Raw genomic sequence first — 27,176 nt, 5'->3', positions numbered from 1 at the left:
AGGGTCTTTTCCATAACTGGGTCAGTTGGTCCTTTCTGTGGGGTGTCTCTCTCTCTCTCTCGAGCCTTTTGGAAAATTCAAGTTGATTTTAAACCAGCTAGATTTATTGGATTGTGTGAGAGTCGGAATTCCCAGGGTAGCCCAGGAATTCCTTGGAAGCCTCTCCAAAGCCTCTTCCAGATTTTGCAAAGTTCTAATTTATACCGCAGTTAGACTGCCATGTAACGTTAGCTCACAAGCACAGGATTTAATTATTGAAATTCCCATCACAGCACCAACTATAGGCATAACTGCTATTGTAACAGAATATTAACACTTTAAAATAGATTTTGCAATTGGCAGATTAACTGAAGAGTTTTCAATGCATGTTGAAATGGAATATTACAGCCCACTTATTGGTTTTAATATATAATAGATTTTTAAAAATCTGTGTGTTTAAATTTTAAAGCAGTACTTGGGGGAGGGGGTGGGTTGTGAGATTTAGGTACATTTGGGAGAGTTGCATTTCGGTAGCACTGGGAAATCGTCCTGGGATTTAGTAGCACTAGACAATTATCCCGGAATTTGGACAGCGGTCCTGGGCTTTGGCAAAACAGTAGCAAACCTGCAGTTTGGGGTGGAATGTGAGACTTGGCGCACTAGTGAAATCCTGATGTAGAACAGTAGGGTCATTGAAAAATTACGCTGCAGAAAGAAGCCATTCAGCCCATCATGTCTGCGCTGGCCCAAAAAAAGGGAAAAAAAGGAATTAGCCGCTTATTTTTAACTCTGCTTTCCAGAACCTGGTCAGTAACCTTGCAGGTTACAGCACTTCAGGTGCAGATCCAGATACCTTTTAAATGAGCTGAGCGTTTCAGCCTCAACCACCAATTTAGGCAGTGAATTCCAGGCGCCCACTACCCTCTAGGTGAAAAGCTTTTTCCTCAAGTCCCCTCTAATCCTTCTACAAATCACCTTAAAGCTATGCCCACTGGTAATTGACCCCTCAGCTAGCGGAAATAGGTCTTTCCTGTCTACCCTACCCTCATAATTTTGTACACCTCAATTAGGTCACCCTTCAGCCTCCTCTGTTCTAAGGAAAACAACCCTAGCTTATCCAAACTTTCTTCATAGCTGCAATTTTCAAGCCCTGGCAACATTCTTGTAAATCTCCTTTGTATCCTCTCCAGGGCAAATAGGTCCTTCCTGTAATGTGGTGACCAGAACTGTACACAAAATTCCACAGTTCCATCATTACACCCCTGCTTTTGTATTCAATATTTTGTCCAATAAAGGAAAGCAGTCCATGTGTTTTTTTTTCCACCTTATCCATCTTATCCACCTTCAAGGACCTGTGGCCATGCAGTCCAAGGTCTCTCACTTCCTCTATCCCTCTCAATATCCTCCTGTTTATTGAGCATTCCCTTGCTTTGTTTGCCCTCCCCAAATACATTACCTCACACTTTTCCAGATTGAATTCCATTTGCCACTTTTTCGCAATGCCTGCCACATTGCTTGTTTGTACTAATGTCTTCTACAATCTCAGGCTGAAGGACTTCCCTGATCTGGACCTCTTTAAAAGAGAGAGAAAAAACTCCCACTCCTATAATGTCTTTCTTGACTTCGGGCCAACCCAAAGTCATTGTCGGCATGCTTCCAAAAGTGGTGGAACATGAAGCAAATCAAATCCATTGGGGATGTGATGGCTTCATATGGTGCAGTAATGCTGATGATTGAAGAGACCAATCCATGAGAGGCCCAATATCAAGTGATTATCAAGTGTCATTGTGGGTTGTTGTTTTCAGTGTTGGTGCCTCTTACCAAGCAGATGCAGTTACTGATCTTCCTGGTCGCATACAACGGCCCATGGTCCTCTGTCATCAGCCAATGTCTCCCACATACTGGATTCAATGCTTAGGGCCTGTCACGCCTGCAAGCATCCTCAAAGTGAAGCTTTGATCATCTTACTGGTTGTCTGATTCCTCGCCTTAAGGAAGCTCCTTAGGTATGCAACCGTCTTCCATCTGCAAACTTGGCTGAGCCATCGAGGTCATCCCTGCTTGATGAGTGCTAACATACTTGGGAAATTTTCCATCGAGAGACCCACCGCATTTATGATTTTGTCCTTCCATGAGATGCTTAGGATGTGCCATAAACGGCAAAGGCAAAAGTTGTTGAGCTTCCTTTTTTGATAGCTGTAAGTTGTCCATGTTTCACAGCCATGCAACAATGTGCTGAAAACACAGGTCTCATAAACCTGCATCTACTTCCTAAGAATCAGCTTGATGTTATTCCATGCAGGATTTGTGAGTCAGCCAAAGATAGCTGCTTTCCCAGTGCGTATGTCAAGCTCTGCATCAAGAGACAGGTTGTCTGTCACCTTGGACCCAAGGTACCAGAATTTGCTAACTGCTTCCAGCAGGGTATAATTTAATGTGATCAGGGGCAGAGATGGGACACCCAGCCCCTTGATCACACTTTTTTTTTGTGCTTATTTTCAGGGAGAATACGTTCCAAGCATGGGAGAGACAATTCATCTCAAAGTTCTGCACAGCCATTTAAGTACTTTTAAAATGGAGTCACTATTGCATTGACAGCTAATTTTCACAAAGCAAGATCCAACAAGGAGCAATGTGATGTTGATTGTGGGATGAAATTTGCCAGAAACTGGGAGCCCTCCCTATTCCTCTTTGAATAGCACCATAGATTCTTTTATGTTTACCTGAGAGGACTGACAGAGTCATCCAAAACACAGCACCACTGACAGCGCAGCAGTCTCTCAGTACTGGCACTGGGAGTATCAGTCTAGATTATTGGCTCAAGTCTCTGGAATATAGCTTGAACCCACAACTTTCTGGCCAGAATTTTCCCTTTGATGGCCGGGCAGGCCCAGCTGACTGTGTGGTGGGTGGGCAGCGATTACCGCTGCCGAAACGGGCCGCGTCACTATTTTCCGCGGGTGGGCCAATTAAGGCCCGGCCAGTGGGTTAGCGACTCCCGTGGAGAACAGGAAGAAAGTTGCGGGGGTGGGTGGCCTCAGACTGCTGGTTCCAATGGGGAGCCGGTAGTCTGTATAAAGAGTGGCCAGGCAGCCTGCTTGAGGCAGTGCACCATGGCCGCTCGGGAAGAGAGGGAGGCATCTGTTGTTCCACAGGAGCATAGCAGGAGGAGGGGGGGCAGGCTGCAGGTGAGGCCAGCGGGGGGGCCACTGTGCCCCTCAATTCTCCGATGCCTGCCTTGCTGTCCTCCTCCAAGAGATTTCCAGCCATTGGGATATGTTGTATCTGGATGAAGGGAGGAGGAGGGGCCCCCCCATGTCACCAGCCAGGCGTGGGAGGAGGTTGGTGATGCTGTCAGTGCCCATGATGATGTGCGGCGCACTGGCAACCAGTGCAGAAAGAGATTCAATGATTTGCTGCGCTCTGGATGGGTGCGTACCATGTCGGCCTTGGCCATTTGACCCAGAAGGCAGCCTTAGCCTTTCAGCCCCTCCCCCCCACCATGTCTTGCTGTCGTTACTACATTGGGCATTTGGCGCACGCTGGGTGGGCAAACAGGTACTGACCATGCTTACATCAGCCTTAGTGGTTGAGGAGAAGATGGGTTCTCCCCGCAGCATATGTTGGTGTTTGTGGCATTTGAGTAGTCTAGGGGCAACCTGCAGGGGATGCAGCTAGACACATACTCAGAACTCTAACACATATCTTATTGATGGTGATGAGATGGTGCAAGCGGTGCCTCAAGGTGTTGTGGCCAAGTGTCATCTGCTGGCATCGGCGCCACACCTAGTTGCGCCTCCTTGCCATGGGCGCTAAGACCTGTGTGCTATTCAAAGTGAAGGACGCTGAATGTGTCCAAGGTGGCCATTGGGGGAGAGGGTTGGGAGCAGCCGTACTTGCTTCTGGGGACTGGTCACCAGTAGTGTGGACAGGAGCCGCTGGAGGCCTCAGATGGGCCACTGTGGTTGGGGTGCGGCTCGCGCATGCAGAGTACATGAGCGATCAGCCCCAATAAATCCTCTTCTCTGTTCTGCAGGCAAAAAGTAAACACAATCAGTGGGAGTGCCAGAGGACTGGAGGTGGGCATGCTGTGCTCCAGCACCTCATGATATTTGAGGAGCAGGCCACGGAGCTGGGGAGGAGGCAGGAGGCCAGGGTGGCAGGTGTCGGTGAGGCTGGGGTCCAGCAGCCAGGTATTTGAGGGCCACAGTCCCACTCACTCTGTCTGCCCACCATCCAAAGCACTGATGGCTGCTGCAATTGTTAATGCTGCAACACTGCTCATTCACAGACTGAGACACTTTGAGGTGTGGGTCATACAAAAAGGTCCCTCGTCCCCTTGAGGATTTGCGTGTCCACCATCTTCCAAAGTCACCTTATCCCATTTGTGACCACTATCCCCATGGTCTAACATGCCATGGCATCGCTGCTGAACAGCCAAAGACTTATTGCATCATAGGGGGTTTAGGACCTCCAGCACCCTTTCAGCCAGTGTGCCCCACATTACTCTGTCCAAAAGGTCCTCAGCACCTCAACTGTGAACCTCATGGCACTCAACTTAAATAAATGTCACCACGCCACTCATCCCTGCGCCAAGGGGAAATGTTGCCTTCTGCCCACCCGGTCTATGCCCCTCCTAACGGTATGAAGGTCAATGATGTGACCTCTCAATCTCCTGTGATCGATGGCAAATGTCGCAACTGTTTGCGATGTTTTCTCAGCCCCGCAACTATACAGGCCACAATGCATCCAGGTCAGGAACCTCTGCACTCTCCCCACTCCTATGGTACATAACGTGCCATGTGGCATTCCTGAGGCCATCTGACCAGCCTGTCTGTATGCGTGTCTAATGGTTGGGCCTCCTCTTGACTCTTTTCCACCTCACCAATGTTCGTTTCCTTAGGGTCTTGAAGGATGAGCGACTTATGAGGCTGGGAGGGAAAAGGATGAAAGGTTTAACTGACTGGACGCTAACTGATGCACTGTCCTTGTTGTTAATTTCAGCATCACCACCACATGGCCACGCCAAAAGACACCACAGCCCCCCCTCCCACCTGAGGCCCAAGACGTGCAACTTGCAGCACATCATTTCAGCCGGCCAGGCACCAGCTCAGACACACACACCTCGGTGGGGAATTTACTGTCAGCTAGTGTCCCAGGTCACAGTGGAGAGGGCAATTCACAATCGCTGGAGGAGATGGTAGGGACAGGGAGTGCCGATGCCAGCAGCCGAAGGGCTGCAGGGGACCAGGCTCATGCTGAGTCTGGCACTGATGATGTGCCTCTGGAGTTGTCACCAATGCAGCAGCTGGACAAGCAGCAGGAAGTGCGTTTGCATTCAGCAGGGTTGCATGAGGGAATGGTTCAATTGGTCTCTGCGATGGAGGAGTCCAGGCAGAATGCACGTGAAGGCATGAATCTCAGGGCAGAGCTTCAGGCTTCCTCCACTGAGAGATTGGCGACTCTCATGGAGAGGGGTTTCGATCAGATGGAAAATCTTCTGATTGGGTTACACTTTGACCTGCAAGCCCTCACAGCGGTACTGGCCACAGGTAGTCATTCCTAATGTGGGAGATGTTGTGGGCACCAAGCGTCGGTGCTCGGTGCCCATGTATCTGCAGTGAGCAAGGAGGTCGAATGGGACCTCACGTTGGCGCAGCAGCTGCCTGTCGTCGCTGCGAGCTCCTCTCAGGATGCTCCGGATGAGGGGAGCAGCTCCTCCGCCCCTTTGCTAGTCAACATTGCTTCCATTGAGGCTGCGACAACTGGGGAGGTGCCAGTTCTGGAACTGGCCACTCCCTCCCAGACAGGGCCATCACAAGCTCCATGAGCAAGAGGATGCCCGCCAAGGTCATCGAGGCCAACAGGACAGCAGAGTCAGCAGGCTGTCTCACAAGCCACTCTGAGCGATGGGGTGGCACCCAGACGTAGCACCCACAAACGAAAGCATAAGGCACGTTAGGCACTCAATGGGTATGTCACTGGTGATTTTGTGTTGGCCTTAGAATAGGGAACAAAATACTTACGTTTGCAATAGAGAAGTCTCTGTTATATTTTGGACATAATAAAGTCCACTTTTCTGACCATGGCTGAGGGTGTTTCCTTTGTGCTGCATTTTTCTTTTTCACAGACATATCATGAGTGTTTGAGCGGACATTGATGTTTCTTTTAATTGCAGCTGATAAGGTGGAAGATGTAGCACCTAAGTGCCACGTGTGGAAGCACCAGGCAATGCTGATCCTGCTGATCCATGTGTGTGGAGTTAGCTGAAGGTTCGGTGGATTAAAGTCTCCCGGGTGTCCCTTCCCCCATTGGTGTAATAGCAGTTCGACGTGCAGCCCCTCATTATTGCCCTGTCCTTCCTCATCCTCTTGAGCCACTGCTGGATTCGTCATGTGCAGCCTCATCCAGTGTGTCAAGGTCTTCATTGTCAACTACATCCCCCCTTTCCAGCGCAAGATTGTGCAGAGCGCAGCATGCTACCACTATCAGAGAGACACGATCTGGGGGGTACTGGAGTGCACCCCCTGAACGGTCCAGGCATCGGAAGCGCATCTTGAGAAGACCAATGGTTCTCTCCACCACAATCCTTGTGGAGGCGTGGCTCCTATTGTACCTCTGCTCAGCTTCTGTTCTTGGCAGAGTGGAGTCATGAGCCACCTTCTGAGGGGATAGCCCTTGTCACCCAACAGCCAACCATCCAGCCGAGCCAGAGCACTGAAGAGCCCCGGCACCTGGGAGTGTCTGAGGATGTAGGCATCAAGGGAACTGCCTGGGTACCTTGCACAGACTTGTAGAATCAGCATCTTGTGATCACACACTATCTGCACGTTCATGGAGTGGAAGCCCTTCCTGTTGGCGAAGGCACCGGCACACCTGCTGGTGCCTTGATGGCCACATGTGAACAGTCTGTAGCACACTGGTCACGGGGGAAGCCAGCAATGGCCGCGAACCCTCTGGTTCGCTGTGCCTGGCCTGCCTGGTCACAGCGGAAGTGGATGAAGGTCAATACCCATCTGAACAGAGCGTCTGTAACCTGCTTGACACAAGTGTGGACAGCTGATTGGGAGACACCGCAAAAATCACTCACCGAGCCCTGGAAGGAGCCAGAGGCATAGAAGTGGAGGGCAACTGTGTGCTTCAGAGCTGCTGGCATGGGGTGTCCACCCACACAGTTAGGAGAGATCTCAGGGCCAATCATCTGACAGATATAGGTGACTGTCTCCCTTGAGAGTTGGAGCCTCCTTCGGCACTGCACCTCAGTCATATTGAGGTAGCTGCTTCACCGCCTGTATACCCTGGCAGCAGGATACTGGTGTCTTCTGCAGCCCCTTGTACCTTGGACAACCTTTTGGCCCTGTGCCCCTTGTGTCTGCACCTGGCCTCCCCTGGAGGCTCCCCTGTCTGGTGGCTCCCCTGGAGGCTGATTGTCCACTCCTGGCTTCCTCCTTATTCTATCCCTCCCTTCTTCCTCAGAGGCGCTTCCTCCAGTGGAGATGTCAGAACCCATACCCCCCAGGCTAAATGGAGGCCTCTGGAGCAGCAGTTGGGTGCACTTAGGAGCATTCAGGTGGTGGAAAGCGTCATTGACAGGAGTTTTGCAGACTTGGTCACACCCAAGGTACAGACAGATAGATGGGTGACCGCTAGAAGGGGCAGGCAATCAATGCAGAAATCCCCTGTGGCTATCCCCCTCTCTAACAGGTATACCATTTTGGATACTGTTGGGGGGGGATAGCCTATCAAGGAAAAACAACAGCTGTAGCCAGAGCAGTGGCACCACAGCTGTCTCTGTTGTTCAGCGGGGGGCGGGGGGTCAAAGCGCAGAAGAGCAATTGTCATAGGGGACTGTATAGTCAGGGGCTCGGATAGGTGCTTCTGTAGTCGTGAAAGAGACACCAGGATGGTATGTTGCCTCCCTGGTGCTAGGGTCCAGGATGTCTCTGTTCGGGTACGGGACATTCTGAAGGGGGAGGGAGAACAGCCAGAAGTCGCGGTACACATTGGTACTAATGACATAGGCAGGAAGTGTGACGAGGTCCTGCAGCGGGAGTTCAGGAAGTTAGGCAGAAAGTGAAAAAACAGGACCTCTGGGGTTGTAATCTCAGGATTACTCCCTATGCCATGTGCCAGTGAGGCTAGAAATAGGAAAATAGTGCAGCTGAACACGTGGCTGAACAGATGGTGTAGAAGGGATGGTTTCTGATATCTGGATCATTGGGATCTCTTCCGGAGCAGGTGGGACCTGAACAAGAAGGACGGGTTGCATCTAAACTGGAGGGTCACCAATATCCTGGCTGCGAGGTTTGCTGGTGTCACTCGGGAGGGTTTAAACTAGTATGGCAGGGGGCTGGGAACCAGAGCAATAGGTCAGCAGGTGAAATAAAGGACTGGGAACCAGTGAATATGGCCAGTAGGACTAAGAGGAAGAGCAGGCAGGGGGAAATTACTGAACACGGTGGGACTGGGGGTCTGAAATGCATTTGTTTCCATGCGAGAAGTATAACAGGCAAGGCAAATGAGCTTAGAGCTTGGATTAGTACTTGGGACTATGATGTTATTGCTATTACAGAGACTTGGTTGAAGGATGGACAGGATTGGCAGATAAACATTCCAGGATTTAGATGTTTCAGGCGGGATAGAGAGGGATGTAGAAGAGGTGGGGGAGTTGCACTGCTGGTTAAAAGGAATATCACAGCTGTATGACAGGAAGACACCTTGGTGGGCTCACGGGCAAGGCAATATGGGACAAAAACAGAAATACCTGGAAAAACTCAGCAGGTCTGGCAGCATCGGCGGAGAAGAGCAAAGTTGACGTTTCGAGTCCTCATGACCCTTCAACAGAACTAAGTAGAAATAGGAAAGGGGTGAAATATAAGCTGGTTTAAGGGTGGGGGGAGAAGCGGGGGTAGGGGGTTGTTGGGACAAGCAAGCAGTGAAAGGAGCAGATAACCAAAAGATGTCACAGACAAACTAACAAAGAGATGTTGAAGGTGGTGATATTATCTAAAGAATGTGCTAATTAAGAATGGAGAGCAGGACAAGCAAGGTAGCTCTAGTGGGGTGGGGTGAAATAAACCATGGGTGGAATACATTTAAAAATAATGGAAATAGGTGGGAAAAGAAAAATCTATATAAATTATTGGAAAAAACAAAAGGGAGGAGGAAGAAACGGAAAGGGGGTGGGAATGGAGGAGGGAGTTCAAGATCTAAAGTTGTTGAACTCAGTATTCAGTCCAGAAGGCTGTAAAGTGTGTTGTCGGAAGATGAGGTGCTGTTCCTCCAGTTTGCGTTGAGCTTCACTGGAACAATGCAACAAGCCAAGGACAGACATGTGGGCAAGAGAGCAGGGTGGAGTGTTAAAATGGCAAATGACAGGGAGGTCTGGGTCATGCTTGCGGACAGACCGAAGGTGTTCTGCAAAGCAGTCACCCAGTCTGCGTTTGGTCACTCCAATGTAGAGGAAACCGCATTGGGAGCAACAAATGCGCTAGACTAAGTTGGGGGAAATGCAAGTGAAATGCTGCTTCACTTGAAAGGAGTGTTTGGGCCCTTGGACGGTGAGGAGAGAGGAAGTGAAGGGGTAGGTGTTGCATATTTTGCGTTTGCATGGGGAGGTGCCATAGGTGGGGGTTGAGGAGTAGGGGGTGATGGAGGAGTGGACCAGGGTGTCATGGAGGGAACGATCCCTATGGAATGCCACCAGGGAGGGTGAAGGGAAGATGTGTTTGGTGGTGGCATCATGCTGGAGTTGGCGGAAATGGCGGAGGATGATCCTTTGAATGTGGAGGCTGGTGGGGTGATAATTGAGGACAAGGGGGACCCTATCATGTTTCTGGGAGGGAGGAGAAGGCATGAGGGCGGATGCGCGGGAAATGGGCAGGACACAGTTGAGGGCCCTGTCAATGACCGTGGATGGAAAACCTCGGTTAAGGAAGAAGGAGGACATGTCAGAGGAACTGTTTTTGAAGGTAGCATCATCAGAACAGATGCGACGGAGGTGAAGGAACTGAGAGAATGGGATGGAGTCCTTACAGGAAGCGGGGTGTGAGGAGCTGTAGTCGAGGTAGCTGTGGGAGTCGGTAGGCTTGTAATGGATATTGGTGGACAGTCTATCACCAGAAATTGGGACAGAGAGGTCAAGGAAGGGAAGGGAAGTGTCAGAGATGGACCATGTGAAAATGATGGAGGGGTGGCGATTGGAAGCAAAATTAATAAATTTTTCCAAGTCCCGACGAGAGCATGAAGCAGCACCGAAGTAATCATCGATGTACCGGAGAAAGAGTTGTGGAAGGGGGCCGGAGTAGGACTGGAACAAGGAATGTTCCACATACTCCATAAAGAGACAGGCATAGCTGGGGCCCATGCAGGTACCCATAGCCACACTTTTTATTTGGAGGAAGTGAGAGGAGTTAAAGGAGAAATTGTTCAGTGTGAGAACAAGTTCAGCCAGACGGAGGAGAGTAGTGGTGAGTGGTGGATGGGGATTGTTCGGGCCTCTGTTCGAGGAAGAAGCTAAGGGCCCTCAGACCATCCTGGTCAGGGATGGAGGTTCTGAGGGATTGGACGTCCATGGTGAAGAGGAGGCGGTTGGGGCCAGGGAACAGGAAATTGTTGATGTGATGCAAGGTGTCAGAGGAATCACGGATGTAGGTGGGAAGGGACTGGACAAGGGGAGAGAGAAGGGAATCAAGATAGCGAGAATGAGTTCCGTGGGGCTGGAATAGGCTGACACGATCAGTCTGCCGGGACAGTCCCGTTTATGGATTTTGGGTAGGAGGTAGAAGTGGGCCGTCCGAGGTTGGGCGACTATCAGGTTGGAAGGTGTGGAAGGAAGATCTCCAGAGGAGATGAGGTCAGTGACAGTCCTGGAAACAATGGCTTGATGTTCAGTGGTGGGGTCATGATCCAGGGAGAGGTAGGAGGAAGTGTCTGTGAGTTGACGCTCAGCCTCCGCAATGTTGAGGTCAGTGCACCAGACAACAACAGCACCACCCTTGTCAGCGGGTTTGATGACAATGTTAGGGTTGGACCTGAGAGAACAGAGTGCAGTAAGTTGAGAGAGAGACAGGTTAGAATGGGTGAGAGGAGTAGAGAAATTGAAATGACCAATGGCACGCCAACAGTTCTCAATGCAAAGATCAAGAGAAGGTAAGAATCCAGAGGGAGGGGTCCAGGTGGAGGGAGAATATTGGAGATGGGTAAAAGGATCCGTTGAACGGGGAGAGGACTCCTGCCCAATGAAGTGAGCCCGGAGACGAAGGTGGCGGAAGAAGAGTTCAGCATCGTGCTGAGCCCAAAATTCATTGAGATGAGGGCGTAAGTGTATGAAACTAAGTCCTTTGCTGAACACAGAACGTTCAGTGTCAGAGAGGGGAAGGTCAGGGGGTATAGTGAATACGCGGCTGGGGCTGGAATTGGAAGATGGGGTGGGGACAGAGGGACAGGCAGGGGTGGAGGGTCCTAGATGGGTGTTTGTGTTGATGAGTTGTTGGAGCTTGCGTTCCTTAGCACTTGAGAGAAAAAGGAAAAGTTTCTTGTTGAGGCGTCGGATGAGACGATCAACCCCCCTTCTTTCCCCCCACCCCACCCCCCCTTAAACCAGCTTATATTTTACCCCTTTCCTATTTCTACTTAGTTCTGTTGAAGGGCCATGAGGACTCGAAACGTCAACTTTGCTGTTCTCTGCCGATGTTGCCAAACCTACTGAGTTTTTCCAGGTATTTTTGTTTTTGTTTTGGATTTCCAGCATCCGCAGTTTTTTTGTTTTTACTCTCTTGTTGGAGATGGTTATTGCCTGTCACTTGTGTGGCATGAATGTTACTTGCCACTTACCAGCTCAAGATTGAATGTTGTCCAAATCTTGCTGCATGCAAGATGGACTGCTTCATTGTCTGAGGAGTTGCAAATGGAACTGAACACTCTGCAATCCTCAGAGAAGACCTCCACTTCTGATTTTATGAATCAGCTGAAGATGGTTGGGCTTATGACACTGCCCCGAGGAACTTCTGCAATGATGTCCGAAAAGTGCGAGGTAATGCACTTGGAGAGGGCTAACAAAGCAAGGGATTACACTATGAATGGTAGGACCCTGGGAAGTTCTGAAGATCAGAGGGACCTTGGTGTGCATATCTACAAACCCCTGAAAGTAGTAGGGCAGGTAGATATGGTGGTTAAGAAGGCATATGGGATACTTGCTTTTATTAGCTGAGGCGTAAAATACATGAGCAGGGAGGTTATGCTGGAACTGTATAAATGCTGGTTAGGCCACAACTGGAGAATTGCATGGAGTTCTGGTCACCACAGTATAGGAAGGATGTGATTGCACTGGAGAGGATGCAGAGGAGATTTACCAGGATAGTGCCTGGGATGGAGGGTCTGAGCTATGAGGAAAGATTGGATAGCCTGGGGTTGCTTTCCTTGGAGCAGCGAAGGTTGTGAGGGGACCTGATAGAGGTGTATAAGATTATGAGGGGCATTGATAGGGTGGATAGGAAGGCACTTTATCCATTAGTAGAGGGGTCAATAACCGGGGGTTATAGATTTAAGGTAAGAGATAGAAGGCTAAGAGGGGAGTTGAGAATTTTTTTCACCCAGAGAGTGGTGGGAGTCTAGAACTCACTGCCTGGCAGGCTGGTTGAGTCCAAAACTCTTAAAACATTTAAGAAATATTTAGATATTCACTTGGCTATGGGCCAAGCGCTGGAAAATGGGATTAGTGTAATCAGATCTTTGTTAACTGGTGTGGACACGATGGGCCGAATGGCTTCCTTCTGTAACGTCTATGAGTCTATATCATTGGGCTGAAATAATTGGCTTCCAGCAACCTTTTATCAATTAACAACCAATTAACCCAACAAGAGAGAAAGGAAAAAATCTTTAATGACATTAGATTTGGTTCCTGACATTGCGGTGCTAGGACTGTAAGGGGGCGCTCGCTGCTCAAGCAAGGGATCTCTTGGACCAGCAAACTTCTTATTTCCTCTCTCACTGCGCATGTGTTGAAAGCAGGGTGTGTTGGTCAGAATGCGGAAGAAGTGTTGTTTTAATAATTTTAAAAAAAACCTTTCATGATAAATGTTCTTTAGTAGGTTGGAAATTAAATGCATTGGAGTTATTAGGCGTTAACAACATTTATTTTAAGAAAATGTCATCAATGTTAACTGTTCTGCAACAGGTTTCTAATTCGGAGTTGGGGTGCAGCGTGAACTGTTTACCTGGCCAGGTGAGCGCAGGATGGGGTCTGAGCCGGAGCAGAGTGCAGGCGCCTCCTTGGGACTCAGCATCGCTCTGCTTTCCAGCCTCGTGAATGGCTCTACTTTCGTTTTGCAAAGAAAAGGCATCCTTCGAGCTGAGAGTAGAGGTTTGTAATCACTGCATTCACCACCCCCATCCCAGCAAATTCTCCATATTAAGCCTGGCAAAACAGTTGCGAAGTGTTTTATTGGGCAACGCACACAGCAACTGTTAATATGTCACAAACTTCCTGTGGACTGAGTCATTTAATCAGCCTGCCCACATTTTAAAATTGTAGCATTGACCGAAAACGCTCGTCACATTCTATAATAACTAGTTATTTTAGCATATCAGCTCTACCAGCAACAATACTGATAAAGTTGAAGTTTTAAATGTATTGGGTAATGGCCATTTATACTTGAACACAATCTCTAATTTTAGGATGAAAATGTAAACTTAAGGATTTTAAGATTTGTTTTGGGCTTTGTCTTAGTTTATGCCTCAAAAGAGTAAACCTAACATTTGCGTTGAGTTAGATTTTTGTTTTGCTACATTAGCTACACTTGCTTTGGAAAAAATAAAAGGGCTACATTGTCTTGCAAGAGAAAACTGGCATTATCCAACACATTTGAAATGATAATTGTTGTCTTCACTATGCCACTGTTCAACACTTGTAGTCCACAATTAATTCAGAAGTTGTTGGCATGACTGCTTTAAATGCAGGAAGCCAACTTTTGAAAAGGCAATGTTAAATTTAGCTTACGAATCTTTTGCTTAAAAGCAAAAGTGCCTGTTTATAAGTAACCCGTCTGAATTGAGGTATTAAATCTGGCAGTACAGTACCACCGAATAATGCAACTGTGAGTACCCTGAGGAAATCACAGGCAGGATATATGTTGGGAATTCCCCTTAACGAATCTGTTCCTCAGCTTACTTATAGAAACTGCTTTAGGTTGGAGGCCAGTGAGTCAAAGGTTCTCTTTCTTTGTCTTTCTACATAAAAAAAGTGAAAGAAAATTTGGGCATGAAGACTCTCTATAGCTAAAAGTGCAAATTGTTTTAAAACGGGTCCATACAAGGGTGAGATCAGTGGAAATGCAATGTGAATGCAAATCTGAGCAGGGTGCAAGATTAATGCGTTTACACTAAGCGTTATTTAGTAATGCCATTTGAGAAACCATTGGCCAACAGGTGAAGCAACTCAATGCATTACATAGAGAAGTTGGTGTGCAAGTTTTAAACCAAATGTTGCATAGTATGGGTGCTTTTGGACAGAAGTCAAGACAAGCTAACAGGCAAAGGAAAAAAAGAGCCAGAAGTTGTAGTCAGGAGGAGACAAGATGGGTGCCAATACGACTGAAACAAACCAACTTTATCTCCAGTGTGAAATTAGTCAGGCTTGTTTCTGGAGGCTGTTTCTGAAAGAAGTGATGGTTGGATCACAGTTCTGTTGAGAGGACCACCTGGAGGGCCAGTTAGCACAGGAGAGGACACATAATAGTAGACACTTAATGGAATGGAATAGCAAAGAGATTTAGGAATACAGCTACATTTTTTTTTAAAAAGATGAATGCACAGACGCAGAAAAGATGCATAAAAAAACATAGAATTCTTGGGAAGTGATGGGGCTGGGGGTGCAGTGAAAGAAGGTTTAGGTGAAAATTTTAACTGAGAGTTTGTTTTTTTAAATTTGTTTGGTAGAGTCTTTAAACAGGAGCTTCATTATAGAGTCACCTTACTCAGATCAAATTCTATGAACATTATAAAGATGAAGACAAATTCACTTGACTGCCCTTCAATACTTTGGGATAAAGGTCTAAACTGCTGCCATCTAGCTGTTAAGTAATGAATTCTGGGTCATCAGTTGAGTTAAATACTAACTTTATTGAATGAGCCTTTAAGTGATCTGTAAGCTAAACCTTCATAATTTTATTTCTTTTGTTTGTATGAGAATGTGGTTCTAAGGGAGTGATGAATAAATTCATTGACCTATTTGTAATGTGTCAAAAAAGTGGTTTTGGCTTCCTGTTGAAGCAGGCAAAAATGTTTGACCACAATCGCCCAAGTGCTAATTGACAAGTATCAAACAAATATGTTCTTTGACCCTGGCTTAGTCAGATAGTTAAAAATCTGAAAATCCCCTCTCCCTGACTGACGAACTGCAGTCTGGTTCAGTGGTAGTAGTCAGTAGAGAGAGATGTGGATCAGTGTTTTTTCAAGATATTGGCCGTCTGTGACATAGTCTTCCTTCAAAAATCAGGAGGTCTGAATTTTTCTAATGACTAATATGAGAAAATGCTAACTCTTGCCTTTTGGCAGGTGCTTCCTATTTAACAGAATTGGCTTGGTGGAGTGGAACTGTCGGAAGTAAGTGTCGATTTTAAAATTCTCATCCTTGTTTCCAAATCTCTCCACGCGTGGCCTCTCCCTTCACTATTTCTGTAACTGCTACCAGCCTTTAAGATTTCTGGCCTCTTGCACATCCTCAATTTTAATCGCTCTACTGTCAGTGCATGTCTTCAGCTGCCAAAGCTGTAGGCTTCGGAATTCCATCCCTGCATCTCTCCATCTCTTTCCTTTTACAATACTCCTTTAAAACCTCTCTTTTTGACCAAGCTTTGTCTTATGTCCTCATATCTGCTTTTGCAGCTCAGTATCAACTTTGTTTGATAAAAGTCCTCTGAAATGCATTGGATGCTTTGCTTTATTAAAGGCAGTAAATGGATTAAAGTTGTTGTGTCTCATCTCTTTTTTTTCTGCCTTTCATTTAAACCTGTCTGTTCAGAGACTAGCCAACTTTTGCTGGGATAAAGCTCCAGAGGAATCTTAGTCTTCCAGTGCATTGTTCAAATGGAGATTATTTATTGATATGTTTGCCTTCACAGTAAGTGCCAGTGGATTAATTGAATGTTTAGTCTATCACAGCTGCAGCAATAGCAATGAGGAGAGAGAGGGGGAGACACTCCTAAGCATGTGACTGTTTCTCAATATTAAGCCCAGCTGAGATCCCATTTATGAAAGAAATAAAAAGCAAAGAAGTGCAAATACAGGAAATCAAAAATAGAAAGTGCTGGACTGAGTCATTCGACATCCGTGCAGAAACAATGTTTCATTGTAACCCTTTATTAGACTGGAAGCAAAAACAGTATTTCTTAAAAGGAACAGAAAAAAGGCCCAGGCTAATTCTCTGGGGGCACAAGTTCAAATCCCACCATGGCAGCTGGTGGATTTTAAATTCAATTAATAAAATTGGAATGGAAAGCTAGTCTCAGTAACAGTGACTATGACAGCTATCATTGATTGTCATAAAACCCATCTGGTTCATCAATATCCTTTAGGGAAGGAAATTTGCCATCCTTACCTGGTCTGGCTTACATGTGACTCCAGACCCACAGCAATTTGATTGACTCCTAACTGCCCTTTAAAGGGCAATTCAGGATGGGCAACAAATGCTGACCTTGTCAGCGATGTCCTCATCCTGTTAAAGACAGGAACTAGATGAAGTGAACTCTCTACCTCTCTCTCCTCTTTTGAGACACTACCTAAAACCTACCAGATTCACCTGTCCTACTATCTCATGGCTAGGTGTCAAATGATCATGCTCTTGTAAAGCATTATTACTGTCAAAGGTGCTATATAAATGCAAGTTGTTGTTATAAGTCCTCTTACATCGGGATAACAATAACACAGGAATAAAGATAATAAAAGAAATTGAATTTATTTCACACAATTGTTACAGCACAGAAGGAGGCCATTTGGTGCATTGCGTCTGCACTGGATGTCCAAATGAGCAATTCACCGAGTGCCATTCCCCTGCCTTCTCCCTGTAACCCTGCACATTCTTCCTTTTCAGATTCTCAGCTAAAGTCTAATTCCCTTTTGAATACCTTGATTGAACCTGCCGCCAGCGCTCTCTCGGGCAATGTACTCCAGAACTTATCTACTCACTGCGTGAAAATGTTTTTCATCGTGTCGCTTTTGCTTCTGTTGCCAATTACTTTGAATCTGTGCCCTTTCATTTGTGGTCCTTTCATAAAGTGGAAACAGTTTCTCCCTATCTACTCTGTCCAAGATCTCGCATGATTTTGAATACCACTGTCAAATCTGAGAGACATTGAGAATGTGAACATTGTTAACAGCTGGTGTGTTGATTTTTTTTTTCTTTGCAATAGAAGTGCTACTTTTATCGTACTTCCTTTTTACATGTTGGATTTGGCATTTTCCCCCACAGGTTAGCCCAGATCTTGAGGTTGGAGAGTGGGAAGATTAAAACCGCTGTGGTGTCACAAACTGGTGCTGTGATTCAGCACCACTCTTGTATTGTTGAAATTTTTGATGTTTAGTTTTGGTGTAAATGGTTAAACACCCTTTTGTTTTGAAACCAGCATAATTAAATTAATATTTTGCAATTTTTTGTTGTTGCAGTGGGACTGGCTCAAATAGGAAATCTTGTAGCATACAACACTGCCCCTGCTGCATTGGTAACGCCACTAGGAGCCCTCGGTGTCCCATTTGGGTACTATTTTTCATTTACAATCTGTTCACATATGGTATGGAAATGGCTTCTTATTACAGTCAATTGCAGGGTTACAATATTGCCTTGTGATATTTAAGCACTTTTTTAAATGAATATTGATGTTACTGTACCCTTGCTGTTGTTACACACAGTTCTTAACTTTTAAGTGCTAGATGATTTGATTACATCCTCCTTCCAAGGACAGCTCAGAGCAAGATGTTCGGTGTTTCCTGAGATGGAACACCCAGATCCTACAATCACAATTTAGTGTTAATTTTCAGGGAAGTTATAATCCAGTCCTTGCTCGCTAGTCTTGTAATTAAAAATAATTATAAGTATGAATCCAGTGGAACATATTTCTAAACAGCTACTAAAGCTGTTATATTCTATAATAACAGGGCAGGGGTATGATTTTCTTTGGTGACCTGGTATACAGTTGTCCATGGTATAGTAGTTCTTTTGTGTGTGTGCATATAATAAATGTGTCTCTTCTTTCACCCACCTGCTCCTTTCTCTACCCTGATCTTTCTTTCTAGGTCACTTTTGGCTTCCTATATGTTGCAGGAGAAACTAAACTTGCTAGGAAAATTAGGATGTTTACTAAGCTGTGCAGGTTCAATTATACTGCTCATTCATGCTCCCAGAACTGAGAGTGTAACATCAAGTGTGCAACTGGAAGAGAAACTTGCAGATCCAGGTAAATTTGAATAAATGTGACGTGTCATTAAATAAATTAGTGGATGGCAGGGCCCTGACACTAATCACTGAAACACCCCCGGCATAACTCCTTCGTCTATTAACTGCTTGCTCTTGCGCTTCTACCATTTGTTATAGTTCATTCTGAAATTATACCCTGAATACTGACAAATTTAACTTTGAATAGCAGCTACTCATGCAAAACTTTGTCAAATGCCTCTTGAAAGTTCAGTCACACCATGTTGTCAAACTTGCCCTGATTCATTCATGTTTTCAGAAATTGATGGCTTAAAAGAGGTTGATGAAGTAGGATCTTCCCCTTCTACATTCATGTTGGCTGCTATTTGTGAGGTCATAATTATACAGCTAATTTTTATTCAATTAATTAATTATATAACCTGCAAGTGATTTACGACTATTGGATCTCCAGCTGGCTGGGTGTCTATGTCACCCCTTCTGAAGTGGCACCATTGGCCTATTTTCAAACTATTGGGAACTTGCCAACTTTCAACTCCATTCTAATGAGTATCACAAACTCATCCCTGATCTTTCTTGGTAAATACTGTTTATTGGGTTTTGAGTGTTTTTAGCCCAAGGCTTTCATTTTATTTTCATCGACTTTTTCTGTCTTCATAATGTCCTGCACTATGGCCCTTGTCCTTTCATCTAGATTTCTCAAGCTTAAAATATTTTATATCGCTTCACGCTGTGCAATTAATGTTAAAATCTGATTAGGAAATTAAAAATTTACAAGTTAAGGACTAGTAGGTGCATTGCTGTATGTTTGTTCAAATAATATTTATTTCCTAGATGAGTTTATTTTTAATCGTTTGTATCTAATATCACACTGATTGTGTCTTCCACCAAAGGAAGGAAAATTCAAACTCAACTAAACTTGTACTATTCTCTCTGCTGCATTTGCTAATGTGTTATTGAGAACACTGGTACACACAAATGGTCCTCGGTCAGGAAATCATGCACATCACGGAGGGGGTAATAGAATTCTAGACCTGAAAAGCACAGAACAAGGCCACTAATATAAGGGCAAAATACTGTGGATGCTGGAAATCTGAAATGAAAACATGAAATGCTTCACCGGATCTGTGGAGAGAGAAATAAAGCTAATTTGTAAAGAAGGACCAGCAACCTGAAATGTTAACTCTGTTTTTCTCTCCGCAGATGCAGCCTTTTCTGTTTTAGTTAATAAAAACAGGGCGCTTGATCCCTTGTGCAAGTGCTGTAAATATTGGGCTGAGTTTACCCCCATTGTGTGTGTTTGGGGGGGGGGTGGGGGGGGGCGTGCGGTGTTGGTTATGTGGTGGGGGTTGGTTATGATGTGGAGGGGGGCGTTGGTTATGTTGTTGGAGGGGGCATTGGTTGGTTATGTTGTTGTGGGGGGGGTTTGGTTGGTTATGTTGTTGTGGGGGGGGGGTGTTGGTTGGTTATGTTGTTGTGGGGGGGGGTGTTGGTTGGTTATGATGTTGGGGGGGTGGGATTGGTTATGATGTGGAGGGGTGGGGTTGGTTGGTTATGTTGCTTGGGGGTGGGGGGGTTGGTTATGTTGCTTGGGGGTGGGGGGTTGGTTATGTTGCTTGGGGGTGGGGGGTTGGTTATGTTGCTTGGGGGTGGGGGGTTGGTTATGTTGCTTGGGGGTGGGGGGTTGGTTATGTTGCTTGGGGGTGGGGGGTTGGTTATGTTGCTTGGGGGTGGGGGGTTGGTTATGTTGCTTGGGGCTGGGGGGTTGGTTATGATGTGGAGGGGTGGGGGTGGGGGGTTGGTTATGATGTGGAGGGGTGGGGGTGGGGGGTTGGTTATGATGTGGAGGGGTGGGGGTGGGGGGTTGGTTATGATGTGGAGGGGTGGGGGTGGGGGGTTGGTTATGTTGTTTGCTGGGGGGGGGTGCGGGAGTGAGTGCAAACCCGAGTGGCATCCCCAATCGGGTCTGTGCTGCCATTTTACGTGGGTGGGCCAATTAAGACCCGCCCAGCATGACGCTCGCCCGGAAGCTCAGAGCGCTCCCTTTGCAGACGGTGGGGGGGGTTCCCTGAGTCTAGGCCTGCGCTCTTTTGCGCGTGAAAGCGCAGAAATCTTGCCTCAGGGAGAACAGTCTGATATTTGAAAATTTAAATAAAGGAAAAAACATTTTTTTAAAACATGTTCCCTCATGTGACAGTGTCCGTGTTCGAGGTTTCATGAAAAATGCGAAGGCCGCCTGGGCTCTTCGCCTGCCCGAAGCCAGCCTTTAGGTTGGACAGGCAGCTCATTTAACTGTGTTAATTAGTTTTTTTAACGGGCCTTTGATAGTTTGGCGGGCGTGCAGCCGAGTTGGCTGCGTGCCCGCTGAACTCAAAATCTAAGTGACGTGCGATGGTATCAGGACGCCTGCCTGATGTCACCATGTATCATTTTATGCATCGGTGAGTGGGCCCCGCCCCTGCTCGCCGACTGGAAAATTCTTCCCATTGATGCCAATAACAAGATCTGACATGATACAAGCAATTGTTTTATCATGGGAGTCGGGGGTGGGGGGGAGCAAGCAGGTAATTTATTTTTAAAAAGCAAACTACTTTTTGACTTGTCTTTCAAAATTATTATTCTCTTACAGTATTTCTTGGTTACACCTGCATCATTCTAGCACTTCTCATCCTGCTTATTTTCTGGATTGCACCTTCCCATGGCTCCACCAACGTCCTGGTTTACATTAGTATTTGTTCGTTACTGGGTAGCTTCACTGTACCCAGCTGTAAAGGCATTGGCTTAGCCGCTCAAGATGCATTTAGTGGTGATCCATCAAGCCAAAGAGCACTGTGCCTTTTTGTCATCCTGTTGGTAACACTGATTTGCAGTATTCTCATTCAGTTTATGTACATTAATAAGGCTTTGCAATACTTTGATTCTTCCATATTCAGTGCTATATACTACGTGGTTTTCACAGTTTTGGTCATACTGGCATCTGCCATCCTCTTTCGAGAGTGGAGTGATGTTGGATTTGTAGATTTTCTTGGTATGCTGTGTGGATTCATCACTGTTTCCATTGGAATCGTCCTCTTGCAGGTCTTCAAAGAATTCAGCATCTCTGCCAGTGACTTAAGAAAAATCACTTCAAAGAAACACTGAAATATAAGAATTTACTGCTTTCATGACTGTATTTCAGTTTTTGAATAGATAAATACTTCTACAGTAATGAATATTGTAGGATTTTTGGAATACAGACATTGGAACTAACATAAAATTTAGTAACGTAACCGCTTTTTCATGTATTTGTCCATTATCAGATCTGCTTCTCTCTGCTGCTGTTTACTATTTACTATCCTTCACTTGCTGCCAATTGAGAGAACCTTAGGAAGTGTACTCCGAAGGTAGAGCAATTTCAGGCCCTGAAGGCCCCGTAGTTTTCATAGAAGGAGAGAAACAAAAACTGAATTTATATTTGGGTCTTTCATGACCTTAGAACGTCCAACGCGCTTTGCAGTATCTTTCCACTGTGGTCGCTGTTGTGAGAAACCCAGCAGCCAATTTACACACAGCAAGCTCCCACAAATAGTGATGTGATAATGACCAGATTTCTCTTTGTGATTTTAATGAGGAATAAATATTGGCCAGGTCATTAGGAATAACTTGCCTGCTCCTCTTCGAAGTGGTGCCATGGGATCTTTTACACCTGCTTGAGAGGGAGCAGATGGGGCCTCAGTTTAACGTCTTGTGAAAGACAGCACCTCTGGCCGTAGAGCACTCAGTACTGCACTGGAGTATCAGCCTAGATTTTTGTGCTCAAGTCTTTGGAGTGGGACTTGATCCTACAGCCTTCTGTCCCGGAGGGCAAGTGTGCTCCACTAAGCCATGGCTGACAAGTAATTGGTCCTGGTAATGGACCACACCACCTCCACTCTAGCCCTCAGAACTTTTCTTTTAAGACAAGAAAAAGCCTAATGTTGACTTGGTAACTGCCCAAGTGAAACATTAAATGAATGAAAGATCACAGGTAGAGACCCAAGTCCCATCACTCTGTGGTTACGCTATATTTGGGCTGGTCGCTGGAGCAGCTGTCAAACAAGAAGTTGCTGAGAATTGTGACACACAACAGAAGGTTGGGCAATAACTCTTCTTAAAGAATTCCTTTCAAGTGTTAATTTGTTGGTACTTCATGTACTTGATTAGTTTTTAATGTTTATATTCGGTTTTTTTGCAAAAGAGTTACTGCTTTGAAAACTGAAATCTTGTCATGTGATGCTTTTATTGCATTTAATTGCCTTCATGCACTGACCACTAAACAGTAGCAATGAATTAGTCTTTTGCGTACTGAGTTGTCATCTGTAACTTCTAAAATGCACAAGCTGAGAGATTGGGAACTAGGTCACATATACTGCATTTGCATGTCCACTAGTGGAAAGTTAGTGCAGCAATGGAAGGGAACAATCATTTTTCATCAGGAATGATCTTGAATGGAAATGCAACATGGGATTAAACTAACTATTAAAACTCCTCAAATCTTCAGTGAAACAGGAAAATGCTAGGTGATTATTCACTGTAGAAGACACCAATAACATCCCAGAAATAATTGTAAAACAAGAGGTGAAAGGAAGGGTGAAGCTGAAAACAATTGCAATCACCTGGAAAAGAGTACTGAGGAAAATTATTAGAACTAAAGGCTGACAAGTCCTGAGGTCCTGATGGACTTCATCCTAGCACCTTTTTTTTAAAAAAAGTGGCTCCTGGGATAGTAGATGTGTTGCGTTTAATCTTCCAAAATTCCCTCAATTCTGGAAAGGTCCCCTCAGATTGGGATTTATTTTTTCTTTTATGGGATGTGGGTGTCACTGGCAAGGCCAGCATTTGTTGTCCATTCCCAATTGCCCTTGAAGTAAGTGGTTTGCTAGGCCATTTCGGAGGGCAGCTAAGAATCAACCACAATGCACGTGTAGACCAGACAATGTAAGGACAGCAGATTTCCTTGCCTAAAAGGCATTAGTGAACCAGGTGGATTTTCACAACAATTGATAGTTTCATGATCACCCTTACTGAGACTAGATTTCAATTCCAGATTTATTCATTGAATTTAAATTTAACCAGCTGCCATGATTTGAACTCCTATCCCTAGAGCATTAGCCTGGGCCTCTGGATTACTAGGATCAGTGACGTTACCACTATGCCACCATCTCCGCAGTATCAAATGTAACTCCTTTATTCAAGAAAGGAGGGAGATAGAAAGCAGCCAGTTAGCCCAACATCTATCATTGGGAAAGTGCTGGAATCTATTAAAGGAGGCTATAGCGAGGCACTTAGATCTCAATGCAATCATGCAGAGTTAACATAGTTTTGTGGAAGGGAAATCATGTTTGACTAATTTATTGGGGTTTTATGAGGAAATAAAAGTAATGTGGACAAAGGGGAACCTGTGGATATGCTGTACTTAGATTTCCAGAAGGCACTGGACAAAGCGCAACGTCAAAGGTTACAATATAAAAGAACTCATGGTGGGTGGGAGTGGAGTGGTGGTAACATTTTAGCATTGATAGAGGTTAGCTAACAGGAAACAGAGTAGGGATAAGTGGGTCATTTTTGGGCTGGCAAAACGTAATGAGTAGAGTGCCATAGGGGTCTTGACTATTTAGACTTTATATCAAGGTGTCCCATGTTGCTGCAGGAGTACATTGCAGAAGTCTTTTTATTGTTTTGGGTTTATTTCTGGGATTTCTCACAGAAACAGGCATTACAGTTGAAGCCTGGGAGTAGTTTGGGAAGCAGAGAGAGAGAGAGAATTTGCCAGAAACTGTGGACCAGTAGAAAGGAGCTATCAGAAATCAGGAGTATTTGAGTTGGAGTCACTAAGCAAGAGTGCAGTGAGACCCATGCTATAGCTGCGATATCCACAATAGTGAGGCACTTAAGGAAAGATGAAGGGTCACTTAGCTGGATGCTAGTGGATGCTAAAAAATCTCATATCTTAGAGAACAGAAAGAACACTGAGGAGAATCAGTGAATTCCTGAGAACTGTGGCACATCTTGGTTTGGTCCCAGGAGAAGTGAAGGAACTCTCAAGATCATGTAAAATAAAAGGGTACTATTAGATGGAAATGAAAATAGAACAAGGAGTGCCCTGTTGCGATGGCTTTAAGTAGAAGTGTTTACCAAATATAGTATCATTAGTATTGTTACGACCACAGCTGATGTTATTTGCTGAGCAAGCCAAATCTCAGAGGGAAACTTGCCTGACTGATCATAACCTTTTCTTTTGTAGTTTGAAAACAAGGGGAATAAACTACTGATCCCAGAAGCATAGAATCCCAGGAACACTTTTAGGATTTAAATGTTAAAAGATTTATGAACAAGAAGAAAAAAAATTAAGTACACAAGATTAAAGCTACACCGTTAAAGCAGTCTTGCAAAACATCCCCCAAAAAACACACTTGGTCAGAACACACAAGTAAATTACTTGGCAGCAGCTCCTTTTATAGATTTTTAACTATAAAAATCCAGCAAAATTACCCAAGGCAAAAACTGCTGTCACTTTGGTAGGAGGTATACCATATAACTTCTTACTCTCTTCCACTCTGCGGTGGAAACCCAAGAAAGCTCTGAATACAAACTGCTTTCTGAGACAAAGACTCCTCTGGTCCCCTGGATGGCTGTTCCAAATTTCACCTCTTTTTCCCAGCACAGAGCTGGCCTCAGGATATCTCTCGCACACAGCCACCCAACTCAGCTCAATATCTTTCCTTAAATATTTTCTTCTTTCATCTTAGATTCCATTGTCCTAAGCACTTCTTTGAACTTTACTTTTCCAAAATATAAACATCTTTCATGTTTTCCTATTGCCTCCACTTTTAGGTCAAATAAAATTTAATAACCTTCCCTTGTTTACTTATGAAAAGGTCCCTTGTCACTTCTAAACTCCCTGACACAGCTGAAAAGTCAAGACCCTACCTATCATCTAATGCAAATTTTAAAACTCAACCTATTTACTCGTACATTCAGCTTTACCATAGCCTCTCATTACAAACGTCTGCACCTAGCATCTTCCCTTTCACGCCTCAGTTCTTGCAGACAAGCTCTCTTTACTAACCTTCCCCCAGTTTAATTAATCGTGGACAAACACACACACAGCCTTCTTTACAGAATACTACCATATTCCCAACAATATTTTTTTTAAAAATCCATCTTCACGGTATATGCTTTGTTTAATTATTGTACAGTAAAAGTTTATTTAAAATATAAAATCTTGTGCAATTTCTTTCAGTTGATAACCAGGAGTTCAAATTTTTTTGAAGAGTTAATGGTCTCCTCCAGATCATAACACTGTAGTATTTTTGGGAACAGTGCTAATGTTGTTGTGACATTCCGTTGTTGGATTGAGAGTATTTTTGAATTTCTTTATAATTCATTCCACATCAGTGAGTAATTTTTATAAATGATTTTTAAGCCACTGAACTAACCAGCTTCTCCACCTGACCAGTCATGTCTTGCAATCAAACATGAATCACCAAGGCATGCACGCCTTAGGAAATGGAGTCAAAATTGAGGTATGCAAATGGTGCAGATTCCATCGACTTATCCACCCATCTGCCTTCATAATTACAGGTCTGGCAACATCTGTGGAGTGAGAAACAAGAGTTAACTTTTCAGTTGTGACTTTTTATTAAATCTCTTCTGATGAAAGATTACAGAACTAGAACGTTAACTTTGTTTCTCTTTGTCTTTCTCTCCAGTAGATGCTGGCAGATCTGAGTGTTTCCAGCATTTTGTGTTTTTATTTCTGATTTCTAACAACTGCACTATTTTGCTTTTGTTTTGTCTTCACAGTTACTGATTTTTTTAAATAGCTTAGGTTGCTTTTATGATGTGGTTGCAGTATTGGTTCTCCAAAGGCACAAATTATTTGAACTGCGAAGGCCAAGATTCACTGAATAAAAGTCATCCTGATTTAGTGTCTCAAATTTAATAATCTGTTGATGCCTTTGTCCAATTTCCTTTGTTTCAGATGGGTCAGTTCACTGTAACAGGCTTGTTTTACAGCTTTCTTAAAACTTGTAGTTTTCAAAATGATGGATGTAAATAATTTTCTTGGATAGCTCTGCAAATTATTGACTGCTGGCATTTTGAAAGTACAAAAATAACACTTCTGAACAACCATTTTGTTTACTTTTTAGAATTCTTTTTAGTGACTTGGCACTTTTCTATCAATTTTCCCCCCACCTCTTTATTTTTTAAGATTAAACTTCAACTAAGGCATTCAAAATCTGATCAAATATTTAATATACTTTAGTAATAGATGTGTAATTGTTTTATCAATCCAGCCTTGAAGTGGGGATTGAGAGGTTGCTGTTTGTGTTTAGTTCTTTTGTGCAGTATGTATTAAGCCTACCTTAAATGTAAACTGTGTTAAATAAGTGTCTTCAAGTTGCATTTTGTACGTCAGGGCTTTTGTGACGAGAGAATTTTTCCACTGATGTCAAACTTAACAGAGCACTGGAAGTTTTGTGAAATTGGAGAGTGTGTTGATTTGTAAAACTGATGTAGATATAATTTTAATCCCATCTTGAAGGTTTAAATTATTCTGCATCAGGGCTGCTGATGTGAAAAAAACATCACTGTGACTGAAAATTATATTTAATATGTGTATATGTAATATGTGTGTGTGTTTTATGGCAATGAATGAAAAAGTATGTTTTTAAAACTTCTTTACAATTTTACCATAAATATAACTTGTCATGTTTCAACCTGAATGTGGTAATAAAATCTAATGTTCATAA

The 27,176-nt window shown here is 44.7% G+C and overlaps 1 protein-coding gene across 3 annotated transcripts; it reads left to right on the top strand.

The window, feature by feature from the left end:
• nipa1 (NIPA magnesium transporter 1) lies at window positions 1-27,176 on the top strand. Of its 3 annotated transcripts, none has more exons than XM_041198771.1 (6): window positions 1-20; window positions 13,156-13,341; window positions 15,534-15,581; window positions 17,640-17,730; window positions 18,267-18,427; window positions 21,032-27,176. In XM_041198771.1, exons 2-6 carry the CDS (start codon window positions 13,215-13,217, stop codon window positions 21,541-21,543), a joined length of 939 nt encoding a protein of 312 aa, XP_041054705.1. In that variant the 5' UTR covers window positions 1-20; window positions 13,156-13,214; the 3' UTR covers window positions 21,544-27,176. The 3 variants fall into 3 exon arrangements, with proteins under 3 accessions (XP_041054705.1, XP_041054704.1, XP_041054703.1); XM_041198770.1 differs by lacking the exon at window positions 1-20 and adding an exon at window positions 12,964-12,990; XM_041198769.1 differs by lacking the exon at window positions 1-20 and adding an exon at window positions 12,984-13,065.

Source organism: Carcharodon carcharias, chromosome 11, assembly GCF_017639515.1.
Source record: "Carcharodon carcharias isolate sCarCar2 chromosome 11, sCarCar2.pri, whole genome shotgun sequence".
NCBI lineage: Eukaryota > Metazoa > Chordata > Chondrichthyes > Lamniformes > Lamnidae > Carcharodon > Carcharodon carcharias.
The sequence above is the reverse complement of the archived record's forward strand: the minus strand, read 5'-3'. Positions and strand labels throughout refer to the sequence as shown.